Source organism: Phaethon lepturus, unplaced genomic scaffold, assembly GCF_000687285.1.
Source record: "Phaethon lepturus isolate BGI_N335 unplaced genomic scaffold, ASM68728v1 scaffold8150, whole genome shotgun sequence".
NCBI classification, from domain to species: Eukaryota; Metazoa; Chordata; class Aves; order Phaethontiformes; family Phaethontidae; genus Phaethon; species Phaethon lepturus.
In genome coordinates this window covers 39,435-62,461 of record NW_010511154.1, presented here as the reverse complement: position 1 = coordinate 62,461, position 23,027 = coordinate 39,435, and the positions used below count along the sequence as shown (strand labels likewise).

Below are 23,027 nucleotides of genomic sequence, written 5' to 3'. Positions count from 1 at the left end.
GAAAATTCAAAAGAAATCTAGGGAAACGTTTTTTTCTTTTTCAAATATTCTTTAGAATTTTAACTTTAAATACTTAACATTTGTTTGAAGTAGTTATCTTCAGCTTCTTTCAGAGTTATTAAAAAAAGACAGTACAAACTTATAAAAGGGACCAAGATCAAAGGAACTAGGTTTTTTATGACTTTCAGCAATTTATTCCCCAGCTGCAAGAAAGTAACTAAACAACAGAAATTGAAACTATATTATTCAATTATCTGGAATTGAGCAACAGAAATAATTTAGAAACCCAGAAAATCTGTTCTTTCACTTTAAATTTCTATCTAACTTTTGCAAGTAATAGAATCACAGGATCATTAAGGTTGGAAAAGACCTTTAAGATCATCAAGTCCAACCATCTATGCCCACTAAAGTCTCTATCTTTTGTCTGGAGTTCTTAATCTGAACATTATTAAGTTTTTAAAATTAAGGGGGGAAAAAAGAATGCATATCCTGAAAGATAAATACCTGGTCATTCTATTAGTAAAGTTGAGGTAATTTGGCTGAGACAGCCATTTGAGGAACTTCAGGAAGTCAAGAGAAAAATGTCTGTTCTTGGCCTTGGGCTAATAGCAGGCAGTGTGCCAGAAAGTGCAGAAGGTAGAAGTGTGTAGTCAGAACACTTGCGTACTGGAAGCTATGGAAGAAAAAGGGTTTTGAGATGTGAGCAATTACCTAGTTCTAAATGTAGAAAAGGAAAAAGTTAGTGTGAACACTGACCCAGACATTGGAAAAGTGTTCTGGAAGTTGGCAACAATTAGTTGGTGTGGCAGAATTAACTGGCAACACAATTAACTTTCAGGAGAGACTTAGGTAAATAAGGTTAATAAGGCACTAAACTCATAAACAGGTGCAAGGAAGTAAAATTGGGAAGGAAACATTTAAACAATATTTTCTCACTAGTTTACATTGATCAGTTGCAATCTTCCAGCAAGGAAGACAAATCCTAGAAATCACTGCAAATAGCTTAAAATACAACACCAGACGCTGGTAAAATACAGAGCAGAATCTTCTGAGAATAGTTCAGAAGTATTAGAGCTTCATGACATCAATCAGTAAAGGAGGAAACTGTCCTCATAAAGAAGTGCTGTTTGTATCACTTTGATGTAAAGTGAAGGAAAAAAATTAAGGATTAAGGAAAAAAATCCAAGTAGACAAACCTGTGCAAGGCTCTTGGAAGGCTCCTTAAGAGAAGAAATTGAAGAAATCCTCAGGAGCAGCAGTCACGTCCTGCATCCACATCCATTTTCAATATTGAACCGGAAGTTAATAATATGAACAGTTGTTCCTTCATCTGCTTTTCTGATTGCTATAACATGACTATTTTTTTTAACTGTTTGGGGTTGTGTGTATGTGTATTTTTGACTGTACAGGACACAGAGCCGAGTCAGTCTCCCCAGGATCCTGTAGGACGGCCCATTATGCACCAGTCTGGAATTAAGCATGCCACTGGTGAAGCAGTTTACATTGATGACCTTCCTTCTGTGGATGGGGAGCTCTTCCTGGCTGTTGTCACTAGCTCCAGAGCTCATGCTAAGATTGTGTAAGTGTTCAAACTGTATCTGAAGAAAGTGCTGTTATGAAATTGCTGTCTCAGATTTTTAGAGCAGACTAAGGAGTTGTGTGTATGCAGAACAGTATGCCTGATGCCCATGCTGGCTCGGGTGCTGGAAGTAATATTATCACTCTACTAGAAGGCTCTGTTTGGATTTACGTCTCACTCCATCTTACTGTACTAATAAGGTTGAACTGTTTCTGGTCCATGAGCCATCCTAGAGCTAGCCTAGGTACCTTGACAAAGTGCTGAGCTGTGCAGTGCAAGCAGGCACCGAAACTCACCTTTACCAACATAGCTTTGAAATTTTAACTATTATGAGAAAATTGTTCAAAATGTAAGAAATAGTGTTACAATGTTGCAGCAACAAGGTAGCAAAGCTCATATGAAGCCTTATAGGAGGGAATGATGGGAAGAGGATTTTATTTTGAAGGAAAACTGTTTTCACTTACGTTTTTGTACTGCCAAGGTACGCCTATTTTAGCAGTTTGTTCAAGATTCAGGCACCAAAATGCACACATCCAAGTTGTCTGCCCAGCATTCAGGCACCAAGACATGTATCCAAGTGGTCTGGTTAGGATTCCTTGTGATGACAGAGGAGTGGGGCTGCTAGCTATAGAGTCCTTGCCATATTTCCTGATTTATTCTTAGGTTGGTGATAGTATGCTGGGTTTGGATGTGCTCTTTTTGGTACCATCAAGGAGCTGACATCCCCCCACCTCTGTTAGTCAGTAGGATTTATTCACTCTCCTTTGTCTTCTGATTTGGGTGTCCAGAGAAGATGCGTGTAGATGTGCTGGGATCTCAATAACCTGCTAAACTAGGTGCTATCAAAACATGCCGTTCTTATAGACCTTCTGCCATTCTTTCTGATACTTCAACACCCATACATTTCTGTACATTCTTCATTTATACTGTTTGTGCCATTTCTATTATAATTCTCTACATAAACTCTGTTTGTGGATACTTATTTGTATCAGTTTGATATCTGTGTAGGCTGTGCAGTCTTAGAAAGTTGCAGTTGTAGCATCATAATTGTGCAGTGATTTTTATTAAATCAGTGCAGTTCAGGCAGTCTAATGGGCCAATGATTTCCCTCTTGCATCTAGAGTGTTTCCTAGAAATGAAGCAGGTTACTAGAGTTTTAAATTACTTTTGACTTGCAGTTCTTTGCACGCCAGAGATAGAAGGAAAAGACATGTCTGAACCTATGAGCAGATCCTGGCAGTACAAGAAACATACCTCTGTATTGTGTTCCCTTCCTCTGTGCAATGCTTTGTAAAACTAATGAATTACACTTCTCTCTTCCCACAACCCATCAGATCTATAGATACCTCAGAGGCTCTAAAAGGACCAGGCGTGTTTGATATCATAACAGCTCATGATGTACCAGCTACAAATGAGTTTTACTACTCTGATGATCCAGAGATTATATTTGCAAGAAACAAGGTATAACTACAATCTTTTTAACAGATTTGCTTCATTTTCTCTGCTTTTCTTCAACCTAATGAAATTTTACTTGCCAACTCTTGAATTTCTGTATTGTGCTTATGTCAGGGAACCACTTCAGGTGTACTACAGTAAATTATTTTCCTGTTCCCTTTTCAACTTCAAAATAGCTGATATGCATTATATTCTGCCTAGAGAAATATATAAATTAGAAGAATACAGATTAAACCTCACAAAACCATGTGAGTTGTTGGGTGAGTATATTTCATTGAAAGTTAGCCTCCCAAATCACTTATCCATTTTTGAATACTGTATTTTCCTTGATTCCCCAGTTATACTGGTATTTCTAATAATTTGTTAGCTTCATGGGTGATCTAAAAAAAAAGTTCTAACTCAAAACAAAATTCTAAAAAGGAAACATGAATAGTAGTTACATGAAAGAAGAATATCAGCAGCACGTATGGAAATAATTTCAATCCACTGTTCTATTAAGTGATGTGTATTTTACAGGTAATTTGTGTGGGTCAGATTGTCTGTGCTGTGGTTGCGGATTCAGATGTTCATGCCAAACAAGCAGCTGCAAAAGTGAAGATAGAGTATGAAGTCCTGGAACCAGTGATCTTAACAATTGAGGTACTAATCATTTATTTTCTGTTGCTTTTTTATTATTTTATCTATTTAGTTAATAGAATCAGCAGTTCACACTATTCACTTGCTTTTTAAACATGATTTTCTAAGGAAACAAGGTGAATATGAATATGCAATTAACCAGTCTGAGTCTCCCTGTAAAAAAATTTTCAAATTTTGAATAATTTTGACCACATGTGATAGATAGGCAACAGTCTCAAAGGTATTAAGGTCCTGCAAGTTTCATAATAATAGACATAAGAGTACAAAAGAAGAGCTCTTTGCCTTTTCCTCACTGGGAACATTAAATGAACACGCTGGTTGTTTATAATTCTTTTGGTAGCTGCCAGCGGGGCAATCAGCACGTGTATATTGGCTGAATGACCAGCTCCTGATTATCTGTAGCATTTTGTACCTGTTGTCCAGCTAACAAGCCACCAAAGTTAAGCTAGAGACATAGGAAGTGTTGGGGGAATGCGAGGGGAAAGATATTAGTGATATAGAATGTTTTAGGAATGTGAGGTGGGAGTCATAGGGGAAATGGACTTACGCTGGGTTAATGAGATGAGTGGCAGTAAGGAACAAAAGACGCATTTGCAGGGAACCAGCATTAGTTCTGGTAGTCACTTTACAGCTTGTTTCCATAATGCCTGTGGGATGTTACAGAACAGTCTTTCTAGTATAAAAATAGAAGTAGTCTCTTTTTAAAGACTGGCAAATTCTACTAATATTTCATTACAGCTGAAACTCCAATGAAGTCTTACTAGAAATAAAGCAAATCATACTTAAACAAATTCCATTTTTACTTAGTCCTTGCAATTTCTTCCCCTCTTAATGGCATCAATCCTCAGATGATGTGGTTGCATTCTTATTCTGTGCTATCTTTGTCACTTGCTAGATGTCTGAGAGGGAAGAGCAGGTTGAATAAAATGAATGCCTTTCCTTCAGAAACAAGATACATCAGCAAAGAATTGCTGGAACAGAATACACAAACTCATGAACAATGACAGTAAAGTGATAAAATACAGTTGTTCATTGGCTTTGGTAGCTGGTGGTTCAGTTCTCTGAAGAGAATGGTTTTTCTCCTGAGAGTAAAATGCCACAACAAGCTGAGAACCTTTGAAATATTTAAAAAAAATATTTCTCTTTTTCTCCACTGCAGGAAGCTATAAAGCACAACTCATTCTTTGAGCCAAAAAGAAAATTAGAACAAGGAAATGTTGATCAGGCATTTGAAACTGTTGATAACATAATTGAAGGTAAACTGCAGAATACATTTGGTGAGAAGTTGTTGTCAGTATTTGGGTTTGTCTGTTCTTCAAGTCTCAGTTCTACCTTTTTTCCATATAGCTGCTAGGCCTGAGAAAACTCTTGGTCACCTGGAGGTTAAACCTAGTGGTCTTGTGGTCAAACTACTGCATGCAAGCATTCTGCATCCTCTGTCCTTGAAACAGAATAATTAGGTTGGAAGGCGATCATCTAGTCCAACCTCCTGCTTAAAGCAGGTCCAGTTAGAGCAGGTTACTAAGGGCCATATCCAGTCAGGTTTTTAATATCTCCAAAGATGGAGATTCTACAAAATCTATAGGCATCTATTCCAATGTTTGACCACTTTCATGGTGAATTTTTTTTTTCTTATATCAAGTTGGAATTTCTTGTGTTCATTGCCTCTTACCCTTCCACTGTGCATCTCTCAGAACAGTCTGGCTCACTCTTCTCTACACCCTCCCATTAGGTAGTTGTAGATAGCAATAAGGTCTCCTCTTAACCCTTTTCTTCTTATGCATGAGTAAGTCCAGTTCTCTCAGCTTCATACTTCCTGGGGTCCTGACCATCTTGGTAGCTGCCTTTTTGACCTGGTCCAATATGTTCATGCTTTAATTTATCTATGTTTTATTTAATATTGTCACTGCTTGTAGGCAATATTGTTCCACTGTTAATCAAGTTCTGTTGATGCCACTGGAACAAGACCAATTTAATCCTGCAAGGAATTTCATCTGTGTTTTTATTTCAGATGTTGCTCCTTCATACAAGAAGCATCGGAAGATTTGATACTGATTACCATAATTTATATGATGATGGACAGTTAGTTCTTTCCTGGTTTGTTTCTTCTGTCCTTTTCCCTCAGAAACACTTGTGTTTTTCTCTTTGGATTAGGAGAGATTCACATTGGGGGACAGGAACACTTTTACATGGAGACTCAGAGTGTGCTTGCTGTTCCAAAAGGAGAGGATAAAGAAATGGATGTGTATGTGTCAACACAGCATCCAGCAATTATTCAGGTAATACAGAGCATTCTCAGAGAAAGTGGTTGAACCTGTGACAATAGAACTTTTAAAGTTTGGTTTACAAATCTATCTTAACAGTTTAGAAGCAGTAGGAACATGAAATTGCACATCTGGATTATCCAACAACAGCTGCTTTGTAGTACTGCTGTATCCTTCTAAACACTGACCACTAGACTGTGAGGATAAGGAGGAAGGAAAAGCCTCTTATTTCCCTTTGAACAAAGTACTTCATGCCCCACTAGTGTAGATGTGAAAAACTCCCTGTGGAGTGCTGGGTCTCCTCCACCCCCCTTAGCTTTCCATTGAGGTGAGGAGCAATTGGCACCCTGCAGAGTAAGAGTCTGCTGAGGGTTTGATCAACTCTAATAGCTGTAGGTGAGACTGCTGCTCCATGCCAAAATCATGATCATAGAATGGTTTGAGTTTGAAGGAACTTTTAAAGGTGATCTAATCCAACCCCCCTGCCATGGACAGGGTTATCTTTCACCAGATCAAGTTTCTCAAAGCCCTGTCCAACCTGACCTTGAACACTTCCAATGATGGGGCAACCTTAACCTGTTCCAGTGTCTTACTACCCTCATTGTAAAAAATTTCTTTCTTATGTCCAATCTAAACCTACCATCTTTCAATTTAAAACCATTGCCCTTTGTCCTGTCAGTACAGGCACTGGTAAGAGTCTTTCCCTGTTTCTTATAAGCCTCCTTTATATATTGAAAAACCACAATAAGGTCTCCCTGGGGCCTTCTCTTCTCCAGGCTGAAAAACACCAACTCTCTCAGTCTTTCTTCACAGGAGGTGTTCCAGCCCTCTGATCATTTTCATGATGGTAAATGGTAAAGCAAATGCTGACATAACATATGGTCTGCATAGCAATAGCTATGGTGCATGAAATTGATAGTATTTCAGACTGAACACTGGCATTTTGTGTTCAAAGCCCAGTTTGGCTCCTTTTTTCATTTCCAGTATTATTACATTGCCAATAGTCAAGAAACATGAAGAACTTCGTGCTTGAAAATAATGAAGTGAAGCAAGAATATTCCTGACACTAGCAAGACCTTAGATTATTAAAAAACGAATGTGTGTGTTTGAGTTAAAAATTAAAATCAAATTTATGACCTTAGTAATAAAAATAATTAAAAAATATTCTTATCCCTTTTTCTTATATCTGAAGTTTCTTACTGTTTAGATAATGAAATCCAAGAGTATTATTCTTCACTTCTGTCCATGGCCCTTTCACGGCCTCCATGGTGGAGATTTTAAATGTGAACACTGTGGAGTGTTTGTTCTTATCTTTTTCTTGCTATTTAACCTAGGCTGAAGGAAAAATTATTTTCATCTGATTAAAAAAATAAAACCCTAGAAACATCTATGGAACAGTTTTCTATAAAAGGCTTTTATTTCTGAACCTAACGTTTATGCTTAGTTTGAAATGGAATAAAAGATTAAAACTGGTTTTATACAGGAGATGGTAGCTGCAAGTTTAGGCGTTCCAGCCAATAGGATCATGTGCCATGTTAAACGAGTTGGTGGAGCTTTTGGTGGGAAACTCCTGAAAGCTGGCTTACTGGCATCAGTTGCTGCAGTGGCAGCAAACAAGTAAGTGCAGTATGTGTGTATTGGAATATGAAGAGAAAATGGGGTGAACAAGTTTCGCATTTTGGCTAAAATGCTTTCTCCTTTCCCAAAGTTGATAGCAAAAAGTAATAAAATCTTGACTGTTCACATTTTGTAAAACTGTTTAGTGCATTTCTTTGTTTTGTTTTATTAGACTGCTTATGTTACGCAGCTCTAGCCTCAACTAAATTAATGAGACTTGAAGAAATTGGTATTAGTATAAGCTAGAAATACTCTTGAAATGATTGAGCATTTCAAAAGGACCAGTCCCTAACTACTGATGCTTTGTATGTACATTCAAAACATGACATTAACTGTCCAGATGTGAACTGGCACAGAAGGAAGAGTTCATGAATGGAACTGCTTTTAAGAACAAGTACTTCTAGTTCAGTCCCCAATATCTTTCAGTCAAAATTAGCTTAAATCTATTAGGTATTATGTTTTTGCTAATACTGCTTGAATTAGTTTAGGAAATTTAACACATAAAGCTCTATCCCCCACCCTCCAAATTTGGCAGGACAATATTGGCAATTAGCTGTAAGGGGATAGTAACCTTTTTTATAAGTGTAACTGATTTGCTGTGGAATGCAAATCAGGCTACATCCTGTCTTAGCCAAAATGATCTTGTAATCTGAGTGGTTAGCTCAATACATTTCTCTTGTTACTACCATCATTGTTGTACAAAGTGCTCTTGATTATTTTTGGCTACCTTATCTGTGTTTTGGATTAACCAGGCCGTGCTAAAATAATCTTTTTTTATAGTTTAAACAATCTTTTTTCATTGTTAGGACCTTATTTTACATCTTACGTCCATTTTTTCAAAAGTAACTATTTTAAATGGTATATGCATTTTTAGACTAATTTTCATATTTTTATTATTATCCATGTTTTGGTTTTATTCCAAAGCACCCTATTTCAGTACTATTCTGAATAGCTAAGAGGCAACTATTTCATGCTTAAGGTTGAATGCTAACTGCTGTTTGCTCACTTAACACAGTTCAGTCTTAACACTAAAATAACTTTTTCTTCAAAAGAAGTTTGCACTGAGTTATCTCATTGGCTTTCAAGACATGAAAATTCAGACGTGATTGTAAATGCAAAAAAATATGAACTCTGGATATAGTTTCAAGCATATATTTAAACCTATTAAAGTTAAGTTTAATCTAAATGCATGTTTATATGCATGGCTAGATCTGGATATGTGATGAATAGCTATCTTGTTAACAACATTCTGGCTGAAATCTGAATTTTCTTTTGTTGATTTAGAACCAGCAGAGCAGTCCGTCTTATTCTGAGCCGAGGGGATGATATGTTAATTACTGGTGGCCGACATCCTTTTATTGGTAAATATAAAGTGAGTTCCACAAGAATTCAGTGAAAAAATACCTCCCCATATTCTGTGAATAAGTCTTTCAGTGTTACTGGTTAGTATTTCTTCTATAAATGAAAAGCAGTATAATCAACTCAATTTTAAAACAAAACTACTAGCCAGCAAACTGAGAGATAAAGTTGCTGTACAGCCCTTTCTCTGCTTCTGCTTCTGTCTCTGCAGGGTTTTGTTTTGATTTTTTCCTAGTCCCTTTGTGTCCTTTTCCTTTGGTAGCTCTTTGTTTTTCCTTCTGGGAACAGGAAGCCAAACTAGCTTAAAATTCTTCTGCAGAGGTTTATTTTAAGCTGTCCATATGGTTAGGTTCACACAGAGGAGCAGCTAGTTTTTCACAGAAACAGTGTCATACAGGAAAACTCACCCTGTGGAGGAAATTAATCTTTTCCCTGCTCATGGGCTGTCATAAGTCATAACTATTCATTAGGACAATTTCGGCCTTCTTTTCCATCTCTACTACATAGGTAAAGTAAATGTTTTAGAAGATGTTTCCCTAAACTTGAAAATGAGGTCTAGCTCAAGTTGAGAATTTGGGAACTATTAGTGGCAACAAGTGAAAAGAGAGATGTGAGATAAAGATACCATTTATTCATTAAGAAAAACAAATGTCATACTCCATCTGCCAGACACTATTCTTACAGTTGGAGTGGGATTTGGCTTTGTCTACAGTGAACATTTCTAGAGGACACACTTATCAGCCATCTCAGGCAATGTACAGGAAGCCACCGGGCTTCCCTGCTGCTTCCTTTCCCAATAGGCTGATGTTGCTTGTATGCTGTACCTATACAGATCACAGATGCCAGATGGGAAAACCAATATCTTAGGAGCATACTTCTTTCTCTCTTGCCCTTCTGTAGTTTCAGTGAGTGCTGCCCAGAAATTACTAGTGCAATATGACCCTAATTGTGTAGGTTATATTAATTTTCAAAATATACGAGCACTGAAGAAATGAATGAATGAAGTTGTTGTTGATCCTTCTAGGTTGGCTTCATGAATGATGGTAGGATCACAGCTGTGGATGCCAAATATTACATTAATGGAGGATGCACCCCTGATGAATCTGTCCTGGTAAAGACTTTATAAGCTGACAAATCTTATAACAGGGAGGAATCATTAGCTGGAAAATTATGAAGGCCAAATTCCCTTGCACATTTATTGTTAATCATATAGCCTTTTGATGTAGGGACCGTGAGTTGTTGGTAAATCTACACTTAGTAGTTTAACCTTTCCGTATTCAGTTCAGTGAAGCACTATACTACTTTTTGATATTTTCTTACACATTTGCTTAATGAATGATTTCTCAGGCTTATTTTCCCATAACAAACATGTCAACTAACAATGTATTCCTTTTAAAATACACAGTACCTGCATTTGTGGCCTGTCTAAAGTTTTATGTCTACAAGGCTGGGAAGACCTTTCTTAGACTTCAGAAAATTCATAGTAATAGTTGTCCTGTTACTATCTCTAGGAAGTGAGGAAGTGAACTACCTCAGTTCCTCACTTACAGGTCTGAAAAGTATAAAAAGTTGCTTGCTTTCGTATAAGTCACTAGCCATTTGTGTTTGCATGGGCTATTCTAGCTGTAACTGAATTGTTCGTTGAGGTTACTCCTCCTCATCTACTGCCCCACCTATGGGTATTTTCTGCACTCTAAAATCTGTCAGTGTAACTGCCCATGCTATTGGTGCCTAACCTGGTTCTGAAAAATAACCTGGGATAAAAAAACAAACATTATTAAAAACGTGTACATTAATGCAGATCACATGTCAGAACCATCTTAAGATGAAGTTCTACAATGATACAATGAAGCTGGTGGACCTAGAATTGGAGGCAGTGATAACCGAGTAACCTTTCCACCCAACTCAACTGCAGCTGGAATAGCACAGGTGATAACAGCCTAACTCTCTAACATCATTCCCTAATTAATTAGATCAATAACCAGTGGTCTAGCTGTGTGATTCCATTTGATTCTATTAGTATAGTAATAATAATTCAATACTTTTAAAAGGAGAAATAGGCTTATTGGAAATAAAATCGTAAGCTTTACCAAACTTACAGTCCAGGGTTTTTTCTGGGCCAGTGTGACTTATCTGTGTGTTCCCAAGACAGTATTTTGGGATTGATTCTTTAGAGAGGACCTTATTCTATGGGAGCCTAGCCCTAGAGAGAGCCAAGATACTTGATGCTCATCGTAATACAGACTGGTTTTCCAGCATAGGAGTTGAATACCTAATACAATAACTTAGTTATTGTTCCGTCAACAATTAATAATATGTTTTAACTTTCTGTGACTTTGTAAGATTAGAACAGACGTTTCTGGGAAGAAACTTCAGCATAGCTAAGAGTTATATTATAACAATACATTGTATTCACTCTGATTCATCAATAACCTTCTTAAGACTGATCAGCTTCATATACAAACTTTCTCTGAAGTCCATAAAAGTTGTGGTCATAATAATAATGAAAAAAAAGACTCTTTTTTTTCATTACGCAAGTAACATTTCAACTTCTATTTCCTGTGTGAAAAGGTAGCATTAGATGATGTTACTCATATGCACAGCTATTACAGCAAAACTGTCTTCAGCTGTTTCTATGCAGAAATGTTTTGAAGTTTATTGTTTAAAGCTCAGCGGGAACAGTAGGAATACAGGGTTAAATTTGCCATTCTAAGAAATCTACTTAGTATTGAAGAGAGACAGTTTATTTATTTGTCTTGATACTGACTCCTAGAGCCTAGTTTGAGGTATCTAATAAGAGATTTTCTTTTTCTTGTGTTTTTGTGTTTGTCATGTGAAATCTCTAAAAGAAAAACATAAAAACCAGAAGGCACTGTAAACTGCAGTACATATGCTTTCTGGTGGAACTAAACCATAACTGCGCATTTCCATAGGACATGATGGAATGATAACCCATTCACACAATGATAATTCATAATGCTTTCCTCAGTTCCTTTCATAGCTCCTATTGCTTTAAACGTAATCTGCCTATTTTTAGTTCTGTGTGGCTTTTGATATTGAAACAGGAGCAAAATCAATTGTAAAATGAAGTATTTGTTACATGCTTAACTACTGACCAGCACTCAACTACTAGTAACATCAGCTGTGTTCTGCGAATATCAAAAAAGAACTGGAAACTAACATGCTGCATGAGAAATATATGAATAAAGTCTGTATGTGTGCGTAAGAGTATTCTTACTACCAGCGACTGACAAAAACACAATTTTAAAGCCAATTGTCTCAAGTTAAGGCCTTTATATGAGATGAGGAAGATTTAAATGTAAATTTGAAAGAAGCACTGTTCTGACATTTAACTATATGTTTGTCCCCTACCTCAGGTAGCAGAAGTAGCCATATTAAAAATGGACAATGCATACAAGATTCCCAACTTGAGATGCTGGGCTTATGCCTGCAAAACAAACTTGCCATCAAACACAGCGTTCCGAGGGTTTGGCTTTCCCCAGTCAGCACTGGTGACAGAAACTTGGATAACAGGAGTTGCAGATAAAACCGGTTTATCACCAGAAAAGGTGACGAAATGAAGGCATCTTCTCTCCTGAAACGAAGTCTATGCAGTTAGAAAGTTAAAACCTTTTAGATTAGCTCAATTGTTTGAGCAAATCTTTTCTAAGTCAAACATAATTTGTGCTAAAATCCCTATTTTTTTAAGTCACTATCTGGTTGTTGAATGAATAGCATGCTCTTACAAACTGAACCAAACTGGTAATTGTTCAAAAAACAAATGGTAATCTTCTTGTTGTTTACTAGTCCCACCAAATGCTCAGTCTGCCTTTAACAGGATTGTGTAATAACTGTTAATTTTATTATTTCAGATTAGGGAAATAAATATGTATAAGGAGAATGACCAGACACACTTCAAACAAAAGTTTGATCCACAAAACTTAGTACGGTGTTGGAATGAATGTATGGAGAAATCTGCATATTACAGTAGGAAAACAGCTATTAATGAATTTAACAAACAAAATTACTGGAAGAAAAAAGGGATTGCCATTGTACCAATGAAGTTTCCATTTGGACTAGGCACACGTTATCTTTCCCAGGTGGGTTTCTTTAAAGAACAGGTGAACTAAGCTTTTTGTCCATAGGATATTACAGTTATTCTACCCTAGGATACAAAACAAATGTGTTACCTTTCAACTTCTGCAAAACTATCGTCCTCCTAATGGTTGTAACCTGAAGGCTACATTAGCTTCTAGCTCTCTTCAAACTGAGACCAAAGTTGTTTGCATTTCAGGACCAAGGCAGCTTGGACCCTGCCTACTTAAATGCCAGTCCCATCTCTTGTGATGTGGTATTGGTATAGATGAGCTGAACACTTTTCATAAAAGTTTTTGAGGACTAATGGCAAAGTGTTCATCGGATAAGTTATCCATTCTAGGAATAGCTCTGAGCTTACTCCTTCTGACCAGGGGTGTGTGTTGGGATGCTGTTCTTAAAGACTTAACCCTTTGATGCTATCAAAGACTAAGTTTATGGAAGAAAAGAGGACAGTAGTATTTTGGGTCTTTGTATTTTGTTTAATATAGGTGTCCAGTGCTTCTGGAATAGACAGCATTTTATCAATTGAAAATTGACTGACTTGTATCATATCAAACTGGCTGTGTCTGATCAAGACTTTACAGTGCTACTTCCAGCTGAATCTAGGAGGAAAATGTCGTTCAGAACCTTTCTTCTGTGTCTAATGCTGACAGCCTGCCCAGTTTATGCTGTTGAAAAACCTGTGTCCAAAGGCTCTCAAACATCAGTGAGAGAGAAAATGGAACTTGCAGCAATTTGCATGTACAGCCACTGGTGAGGAAGGTCCTCCAGCTTCTTTTGGAACCATTGAGATACTGTTGCCAGGTGTAGATTTATTTCAGGATCTAGCAACAGAAAAAGCAGATCTCCAAGGATTTGTATCTTTTTGTTTTGAAGCTCATTGTAGAGGAAGAGCATTCTAAATTTTGCCTTCTATTCAAAAGCATTAAACAGATATATTGACATACACTTCAAAACTGTGTCTGTCTTGATTCATCAGTTCATCACCATATAGAACATATTTCTCACTAGTCTAATTTTTATTTTGTTTTTCTTTTTTAGGCTGCTGCTCTGGTTCATATTTATACTGATGGGTCTGTGCTTCTGACACATGGTGGAATTGAAATGGGGCAGGGTATTCATACAAAAATGATCCAGGTAACACATGATCCAAACAAATATTACCTTGTGCTTTATCTGTCATGCAGATAAACAGCAGGAAGGTTTTCTTTTGATTAGTTAGTGTAGTAGTAGGACAGTTTCTTTATCAGCATAGCCACTGCTTCTTTGCATTGATGAGTTAGAAAGCAAAGATGCCTTCATTAAGAGTTATAGAGACAGTAGGAAGAAAAAAGAGATTGGTTTTTATTCTTCCAATGGTATGTGAAGAGACTTGTTAGAAATAAGATTTTTTGGGGGGCTGATCCCATAAAACCCATGGTAAAAAACACAGTCAGTATTCAGATTAGTATACAGTCCAGATGGTATTATTATGATCATATTGGTTTAATAGATAATTGAGAGAGAAAACTGTAAAGATATTTATCAAGTCAATGAACGCTTGGGATCTGGGCCTGTATAAATTGCCCTAAGTCATACAGGATATAAGCAGCAAAATTGGTAATTGAATGTAGGATTCCAGAGTCTCAATCCATAGTTTGAGTACAGCTAAAACATTGCTGCCCTTTTCTGTTTCTTGTGCTGACAAACTGGGCACAATAATTGCAGCTGGAGGTTGGAAGAGGACGTGCTAAAACTTTATCTTTCCTGGTATTGCTGACTTCTAGCAAGTACTAGGTAACTGTTGGAGTGTTTAGAATGTTTCTAAGACAGAGAAGAATATGTTGTTCTCCCTGAAACAGGTTGCTAGTCGGGAATTGAACATCCCCATGTCATGTATTCACTTTTGTGAAACAAGCACAACAACTGTTCCTAATGCATGTGCCTCAGCAGGATCTGCAGGGACAGATGTCAATGGCATGGCTGTGAAGGTAAAAAGTAGTATTTAGTTTAATAAAACACCCTATTCTTTGTGGTATTTAATGCCTGCCAAACTTTAAGCATTGGTGATCCCATAGAAATCAAGTTTGAGATTACCGATAATACCACTGGAGATTGCCAAGAAGAAATATGAGTTGTTGACAGTTTCTCAGTAATGGTGCTTATGAGTTTTCAGAATATGATCTGAGCTCTCCCCAAAAGGCTTATGTTTGACAGAATCCTGTTTCATCTAACAAACTAACTAGTCCCATATAAATCTTGTATCCTGTTCCTGTTCTAAATCTACTGATTCATGCAGATTCTAGTCCTTGTAACTTAACCCTTAATAAGGCTTGTGTCTATGCAATTAGAATGACAATTCCTACCATACTTTTTCAAACCAAGATGACAGTAAAGCATATACTAATTAAGTACTAACTAGAATATATCTTGAATAGTGCCAAATGTATCTGTGTAAATTTTGTGTTATATTCTCCTGACTTCTCACCAGGATGCTTGCCAAACTCTTCTAAAACGCCTGCAATCTATCATCAACAGGAACCCAAAAGGGACCTGGAATGATTGGGTAAGACATGTGAATCCTACTAAATGTGTTTTGTGGGCTTGCAGAAACTGTGGTATATATAATGTAGTCTCTATCTGTCTTCTCAGCCAAATAATCCTAAAGTTAAAAACTGCAGAAACAGGTTATTTCACAGAAAGATGGAGTGTAGGTGCTTGGTTTAGATATGTGGGAAACAATCCCCAGTTCATAAGTTGGAAAGGAGGGAAGCTATCTGTGAAGTCACATTTGGGGGCACAGAAGTTTTTTTATATACAAAGCCTATCCACTTGTGCAATAACATGACCCACCCAGCTTACCTTCAGACAAGCTGTTGCCAGAACATTGTCAGGGTATATGTGTACAGTGTCAGTTTTCCTACATGGCTGTTATTGATTTTTACCAAATCAATAAAGAGAAGCCTTCTCAACCTCTTCCTTCCATCTCCCTTTCCAGGTGCAGTGTATTACAGAACTGCAAAAATGTAGCAGGAATCCTTGCTGCCGTTGCTCTAATGTGCAATTAGTTATAATATTAGTTACATTTGCAGTAGAGTAGTACAGAAGTAGTGCTAAAGCTATTTATAGAAATGGCCCCTGCCTGGTGCCCACTTGAAACTGGGCTAGAAACTGAATTTTCCTAACTAAGAGCTTTCTGCTATAATATTAACTATTTTTATGAAGATATGGCTGAGAATTTAGTTTTGAGATGCTAAAAGAAAACCTGTTTGTTATGTCTTCTTATCCAGTATTACTTGTTATCTATGGCCTAATGAAAAGGACAATCCCTATCTTGAGACATTTACTGATCCAGTACAGTAGGGTGTTTCTTCTCAACTGATTAAATACTATAACAACTGCAAAAATGTAAACACTTTCTTGGCAGTAGTAATTCCTAGCAATAGCAAATAATATTGGAATACATGTGGTAGCTTGATAACTGACAGCTATGTATGCAAAGATAATCTCCTCTAATAGGTGCCAAATTGATTTGGATAATTCAGACACACCCAAAATATTAGCAGAAATGGCTGACCTAAGAAAGAATGTTAATATATGCAAAGAAGTAATTTTACATCTTGCAAAGTCAGTAATTACTATTAATTAAAAATTAAAAAAAAATTCTAGACTTGTAAACTGAGTAAATCTAACTGAAAGGGAATAGATTTGGGACCTCACACTGTCATTTTTACTACTAGCAGAAGAACACAGTCAAGAGCATTTCTCTTGTCAACTGTCACTTTTGTGCCAATTGGGCATACAAATCTTTTATCTCAGTGACTTATCAACCAGATCTGTTCAATTGTCAAAGAGGGACCCATTTCTATTGAACTTGAGCAGGATATTGAGCAGGGCCCTTTCTGACTATGACATTACCAGTATTAAAGATTCTGCAAGAGCGCTACTGTTGACAGGTCTATTCCTTATTGCCAAAAGACAAGAATTGCCAATTCAGATTGCTTGTCCAAAGTGGGTTTAGTTCTGTGGTATTAGGCACCATGTGCAGCTAAACATGCTTAACTCGGCTGGTCTTCCTTTCTTTACAATTTGTTACAGTTTGTTTTTTAACTAAATATGTGTAAATATATGTAAATAAAGTAAATATATGTATGCTGTGTTCCTTCTTGACTCCTTCCTTGGTTTACCACAAACACTGCTATATTTTACAGATTAAAGAAGCTTTTGAACAGAGTGTGAGTCTTTCAGCTACTGGCTACTTTAGGTAATATATTTTTGTTCCTTAAAAATGCACAGGTTAGACCAGGACTGGTATCTGAACATAACCAATTCTGTGAATAGAAGATCCTGTCCAATAGTTTTGTCTAATGGCTCAGCTTATGGCTTTTATGGGGGTAATTGTTTGGGGTTTTATGTAATTGTTTGATATATGGTGGGTTGGAATATAAAGTTTAAGTGTTATGTCTATGCCTAGCCCTATGTGGACTCTCTAGAAAGTATGAAAATAATATTTTGTCCCATCTTTGCTCCATGATTCAGCCATTAGCAAACCAGGAGGCATCAAGAAGGATGAGAGGAAATGCCCTCAAGTTGTGCCAGGGGAGGTTTAGATTGGATATTAGGAAAAATTTCTTTACTGAAAGAGTGGTCAAACATTGGAACAGGCTGCCCAGGGAAGCGGTGGAGTCACCATCACTGGATATGTTCAGAAAACGTGTAGACCTGGCACTTCAGGACATGGTTTATTGGGCATGGTGGTGTTGGATTGATGTTTGGACTTGATGATCTTAAAGGTCTTTTCCAACCTTAATATTTTTATGATTCTAAGAAAGCGACTGCTGCCCATAACAGCAGGTGTGCAAAGTGGGGTATAGTTTATTTACTGGAGGCTGTATTGCTATAAGCTATAAATATTGTTGGACTACAAATTATTTACACTTTTACCCACAAACATGATCACACCGAGTTGCATGACAGGAAGAATGAGTGGCAGCATTAGAATATTTATCCAGCACACACGTGTAATTAGCAACCAGATGCATTTGTGGAAAATTAGGCACATTTAAGTATAGATCTGTACCTTAAGGGTATTTATCTTTAGAAAAAGGAGAATTTAAAACATCTGGTAGTGTTTAAGAGAAAGCTTATGGTAAATTTTTCTTTTAAAACTTAACTCATGAATCAGATGCCATGATTCAGCACTAATTGAAAGCTATGGGGGGACTTAGTACTCACATGAGAAGTGGGGTTGCTCCCTGACCCTAGTTTTGGAGTCATTATTTTGACCTCTTTGGTTCTGGAGCCTCAGAAAATTCCCACCAGATATATATTCTTAGATATGGATTTGTTCATAACAGCATGCTATTGTAGGACATGGTAATCTTAAACACAATTCCTATTGCTTTCTCTCAGTGCAGTCTGAATTCTTTCACAGTGTTTATAAAGAACCAGAAAGGAAAATTTCCTATGTTATAACTGAGGTGGGATTCAAAGCAAAACTTCTCTCTTAGCCTGCTGTGCTCTCCATCCACCTGTATTTACCTACTTATCAATAGCAACTTTTCAGGTATTCAGGCAATCTGGAGTAAGTTGAAGAGGCACTTTGCAAACCCGTACTTATTTAAAACACACAAAAAAAGCCCAAACAAAATGTCTCTTCCTGCTGTTAGGGCTGTTCAAATACGCTTTCTGCTTACGTAGGCCTTTAGGAATGTTGATAGCTCCAAAGCAATGAACAGTCATACTTTGCTGTTGACGTTTAATAGTGTCCAAAACCATCTGCAGATCCCTCAGCCTCAAATCCTGTATTGATCTAGTTCTTATCCAGTCATATTCTTCACACCCAAGAATCTCAAAGCCAGCTGAGGTAGATGGGATGTGAGAAGTTGAATATGTGGATTTTGTGTATCCTTTTCTCAATGCACAGTTCAATACTTTGAATTATACTATAATTGTTTTATGGCGCATAAGTTTAAATATGCTCAACAAAGATATTTCAGTCATATATAGTCAGAAAATATGCTTTGGTCACATAGCTTACATGGTTGGGAGATACCGCATTTCACTGTCCCCTTGTGTCTGTTGAATTTACCCTCCTCAGTCTCACTCCCTTCTAAGTAATTACACCTTTATTTCAATATGCCTGTTTTAACCCTGTCATTCTCTAGCCAATTTCTGTAATTTTAACTCTTTCATTTATCCCTTTCATAGGTCCTGACCAGTCTTCCTCCTTTTTTCTGAATTCCCTTATGTGCTATTATCTCAGCAACCATTACCTTAGATTTGTATTCTGTACTTGATTTCCGTGTCTTTATTAGTATATTTCTGAGATTGGCCTGGTTATGGACTCTCCTGAACTGAAATAGCTTGCTTCTCTGCTAAATTTTATATAAATACCAGCTCCATCAAACCTAAACTGCTAGTGCTCTGTAGGATTTCATGGAACTCGACTGCTGGGTTCTGACCTGTTATTTAAGATTTCACTTAAAGTAGTTTCAAAATCTCATGTGCTCATCTGCTTTGTTATGATGCAAGTATTCATTAATTTTCTTCTTGTGGACTTTGTTTCTTCTGTCAGAGGTTACAATGAAAACATGGATTGGGAGAAAGGGGAAGGACAGCCATTCACATATTTTCTTTTTGGAGCTGCTTGTTCAGAGGTTGAAATTAACTGTCTAACAGGAGATCACAAGGTGATAACTGAGTGTCATGGAAGTTTTGTAAATAATATGAATGAGGTTTGTTTGTATCACTGGATGCTCCAACAACCATTCAGGTTTTGCATTAAGAAGTCACCTGTCTTGACATGATAGTAAATATATCAACAATGTAAATGCACATTACAGGTGGAGCATAATGAAAGCTGTGCAGTGTTAACCAGCTTTTTGCACATCTGTATTAATGTTATATGGATTCACCCTTTGGTTTATGGCAGACATCTGACATGCTCTTTGCTTGTTCTCTCCCTGTTTGCCAGCAAACAAATTACAGCAGAGCTAAATATTCTATTTCCAGGCTTTTGAACATCTAGACAGCTAAATGTCATAGACTGCTGATCATATGCCCTCCATCTGTACTTATTTGTGTGAGGATTTCCTTGTGCAATGGCAAAAAGTCTGGCAGGGCTGTCTCTGGCAAAAATTCTGTTAAAGTTGAGACAAGTCCATTTTGCTTGTAATGAAGTATTGGAAATTGTGTTCATGGAGGGGCCTCTATCTTAGCATATATTATTCCACTGAATACCAATTCTAACCCACATTATGTTCTAATGCCTCCACTCCATGCACCTCTCTCAGTAATACACTTTTGAATTTTATTGACAGAACCTCAGAACAGACATTGTTATGGACATTGGATGCAGCATAAATCCAGCTGTGGATATAGGACAGGTATGTGCCAAGAATTTCATGCTGTCTTATTTCTGTTACATTGATAGTCTTATCTGAAGTGAAGATTACCTCATTAATTCAGAAAACATTAATTTCTTATAAGATAACGTTATAAGTCATAGATCATATTAGAAGGTCCTTTAGTTGTAACCTTGCCCCATCTGAGTCAATGTCAGAGATCCTGTAGATGTCAATGAAGCTTGAATTTTACCCATGGTGTCAACCTGTAGTACTTCCTTGTATGTATATATGCCCACTGTCCGCTGGACTTAAATACTGTTTGTGATCTACAGTCTCCTGTTGCTTGACCTGCCTTCCCCACTTGATAGCCGGGAAACACCTTTCTTCATTGCAGGCTGGTGTACAGATCTCATCACTTCATCATGAAAGCATTTGTCTCTGCCTGGTATCAGAGAAGAGTGTGCAAGTTTTTCTGATCACGGTAGCCCCAAAACGTTGAAGAATTCCATTAGGCAAACAGGAAAGAAAAGAGTCTTCTAACAGCTAGTGATACAAATCAATTCTTGACAAAGTTTTACCCATTTTACTAAACATGAGAATATAAATGCTATTTCTTTTCTTATTTAAAGATCGAAGGTGCCTTTGTACAAGGCATTGGACTGTACACAATGGAGGAATTAAAGTACTCTCCAGAAGGAGTCCTCTATACTCGGGGTCCAGATCAGTATAAGATCCCTGCTGTTTGTGATATTCCAGAACGGTTTAGTGTTTCCCTGCTGTCATCTTCCCAAAATCCTTATGCCATCTATGCATCCAAGGTAAGCAAACCATCCCAGGGCCTGATTCTTAGATCTCAAGACAATCAGAGAAATTACTGTGATATAAAATATATATATGTTTTCAGTTCCCCTTCTTTAGCATTTCAAACAAGTGTCCATAAAATTGTTTTATTTACGCTATCAGGGAAACTAATATGAAAAGATATAATGTGAGATATTGCTGCATATCTTTCATGGTTGGCAAATAGTAATTTTATGGTTTTGTTAACAGATCATACACAGAAGCTGCAAGATGAATTTAAAACCATACTTTTAAAATGTGGTGATAAACCAAAGGGTTAGAATAAAAATAACAAAGAAATTGATGGAGAAATCGTAATGGCAATGAGAGTGTGCAGCTTATTTATGTGTGTTATGCAATAAGAAATAGGATGGTATGTGTGTATTTATAAGAGAGATTGGCTCAAGTATTCAGCTGGTATAAGCATTGCTTCAGTTTACACCAGCAAATATTCTGGCCAGTTGCATATAAGTAGAAATGGTAAATCAAGATGAAGGTAATTCTGCAAATTTTCAGCTGTTTCAACTATTAGGTATGCTTTTAGAATACAGTAAAATAACACAGCACAACAGGAGGAAAAAGCATATTTTAAGGCAAAAGTTATTAAAGAACAAATAGGTCCTTAAAAACTATTTAAAGCTCTCTCAGTGATACCTAATTAGAAAAGTATTTGTTTGAAAAAAATATCATCTAGGTGAAGTAGTTACATAGTCAATTTGGAGCTGAGCTGATCTAGAGAGCTGATAATATCTCTCTTCAAACAGAGCTTTTATCCTTTTCTGTGAACTTATCTCCTATAATTACCCTTCAAATTCCCTCTAGTAAGACATGATTCTGTCTTCATGCAGCATGTTTGAGGAAGACATTTGGTTCTCAGATTTTAGCAAGGACATAAGTAAGATTCAGTGGCAATATCCCAATCCAATCCAGATTAAAATATTCAATACCACAGCAATGAGAGGACTATAAAATAAGGGTGAATTTGACCCTTATTTGAGATAAGGAAAAAATGTGAATCTTATATCAGAACCAGTGAGAGGATGTCAAGCCCACTGAGTTCAGTGTTTGTCTGCAGGGAATTATCATGAGTTCAGGCTTTGTTTCTTAGTTGTATCTGTACCTAGGTTTGGATTGCTTTAATTTTATCTGCCAGTTATTCTACATTTCAGTTTAGCAATGAGCCAAAATATTCTAAAATCAATAGCCAATATTTGAAATCAACATTTCTAGCTTCCTGGAAGCAGCTACCATCAGAAGACTTGGTGTTATCTAAGCTTGCTTCCATTATATCTAAGAGAAACTTCCTTACTGAAGGACTATTGAATCAATGATTTTTAAGCTTTCTAGTTGATACTGATATGGCATGTACTCTTCTTATTTGCTCAAAACCTACAACTATTTGACTGTTTTTTTCTTTTTCAGGGGATAGGTGAGGCAGGACTTTTCTTGGGATGCTCTGTGTTCTTCGCTTTGAGAGATGCAGTAACTAGTGTGAGGAATGAAAGAGGAATGAACAAGACCTTTGCACTGAACAGTCCTCTGACTGCTGAACAAATACGAGCAGGCTGTGCAGATGACTTTACTGAGATGGTAAATAGGAAGGTGGGGGAACGGTCTGTTTGAGTATCTCTGGGTAGAAGTGCCTACTGCTTTTGGCACCCTTGAATGGTGGAGTGCCTAATGATGTCTCAAATTGGTCATGCTTTGTATACAGCAATATCATATGGCTCCTTGTAATTGAAATGTCTGGTAACAAGTCTCACTCACACAAGTTATTCCAACAAATGCCACTCAAGCATTGCATTGGAATTTCCCTGGGTTTGTATAATCTTTTTTTTACTTACATAATTT

The 23,027-nt window shown here is 37.0% G+C and overlaps 1 protein-coding gene across 1 annotated transcript in view; it reads left to right on the top strand.

Annotated features, from left to right (window-relative positions):
- The window catches only part of AOX1 (aldehyde oxidase 1), a 43,271-nt gene that overhangs the window by 19,374 nt on the left and 870 nt on the right, over positions 1 to 23,027 (top strand). Inside the window, exons 17-34 of the mRNA XM_010282981.1 lie at positions 1,410 to 1,579; positions 2,914 to 3,040; positions 3,551 to 3,673; positions 4,830 to 4,926; positions 5,825 to 5,949; positions 7,418 to 7,551; positions 8,836 to 8,923; positions 9,935 to 10,021; positions 12,288 to 12,479; positions 12,783 to 13,010; positions 14,050 to 14,145; positions 14,850 to 14,978; positions 15,479 to 15,553; positions 17,199 to 17,251; positions 19,565 to 19,679; positions 20,310 to 20,375; positions 20,966 to 21,154; positions 22,599 to 22,766. Coding sequence (XP_010281283.1) covers positions 1,410 to 1,579; positions 2,914 to 3,040; positions 3,551 to 3,673; positions 4,830 to 4,926; positions 5,825 to 5,949; positions 7,418 to 7,551; positions 8,836 to 8,923; positions 9,935 to 10,021; positions 12,288 to 12,479; positions 12,783 to 13,010; positions 14,050 to 14,145; positions 14,850 to 14,978; positions 15,479 to 15,553; positions 17,199 to 17,251; positions 19,565 to 19,679; positions 20,310 to 20,375; positions 20,966 to 21,154; positions 22,599 to 22,766 — 2,262 coding nt within the window. The remainder of the gene's footprint in view (positions 1 to 1,409; positions 1,580 to 2,913; positions 3,041 to 3,550; positions 3,674 to 4,829; positions 4,927 to 5,824; positions 5,950 to 7,417; positions 7,552 to 8,835; positions 8,924 to 9,934; positions 10,022 to 12,287; positions 12,480 to 12,782; positions 13,011 to 14,049; positions 14,146 to 14,849; positions 14,979 to 15,478; positions 15,554 to 17,198; positions 17,252 to 19,564; positions 19,680 to 20,309; positions 20,376 to 20,965; positions 21,155 to 22,598; positions 22,767 to 23,027) is intronic.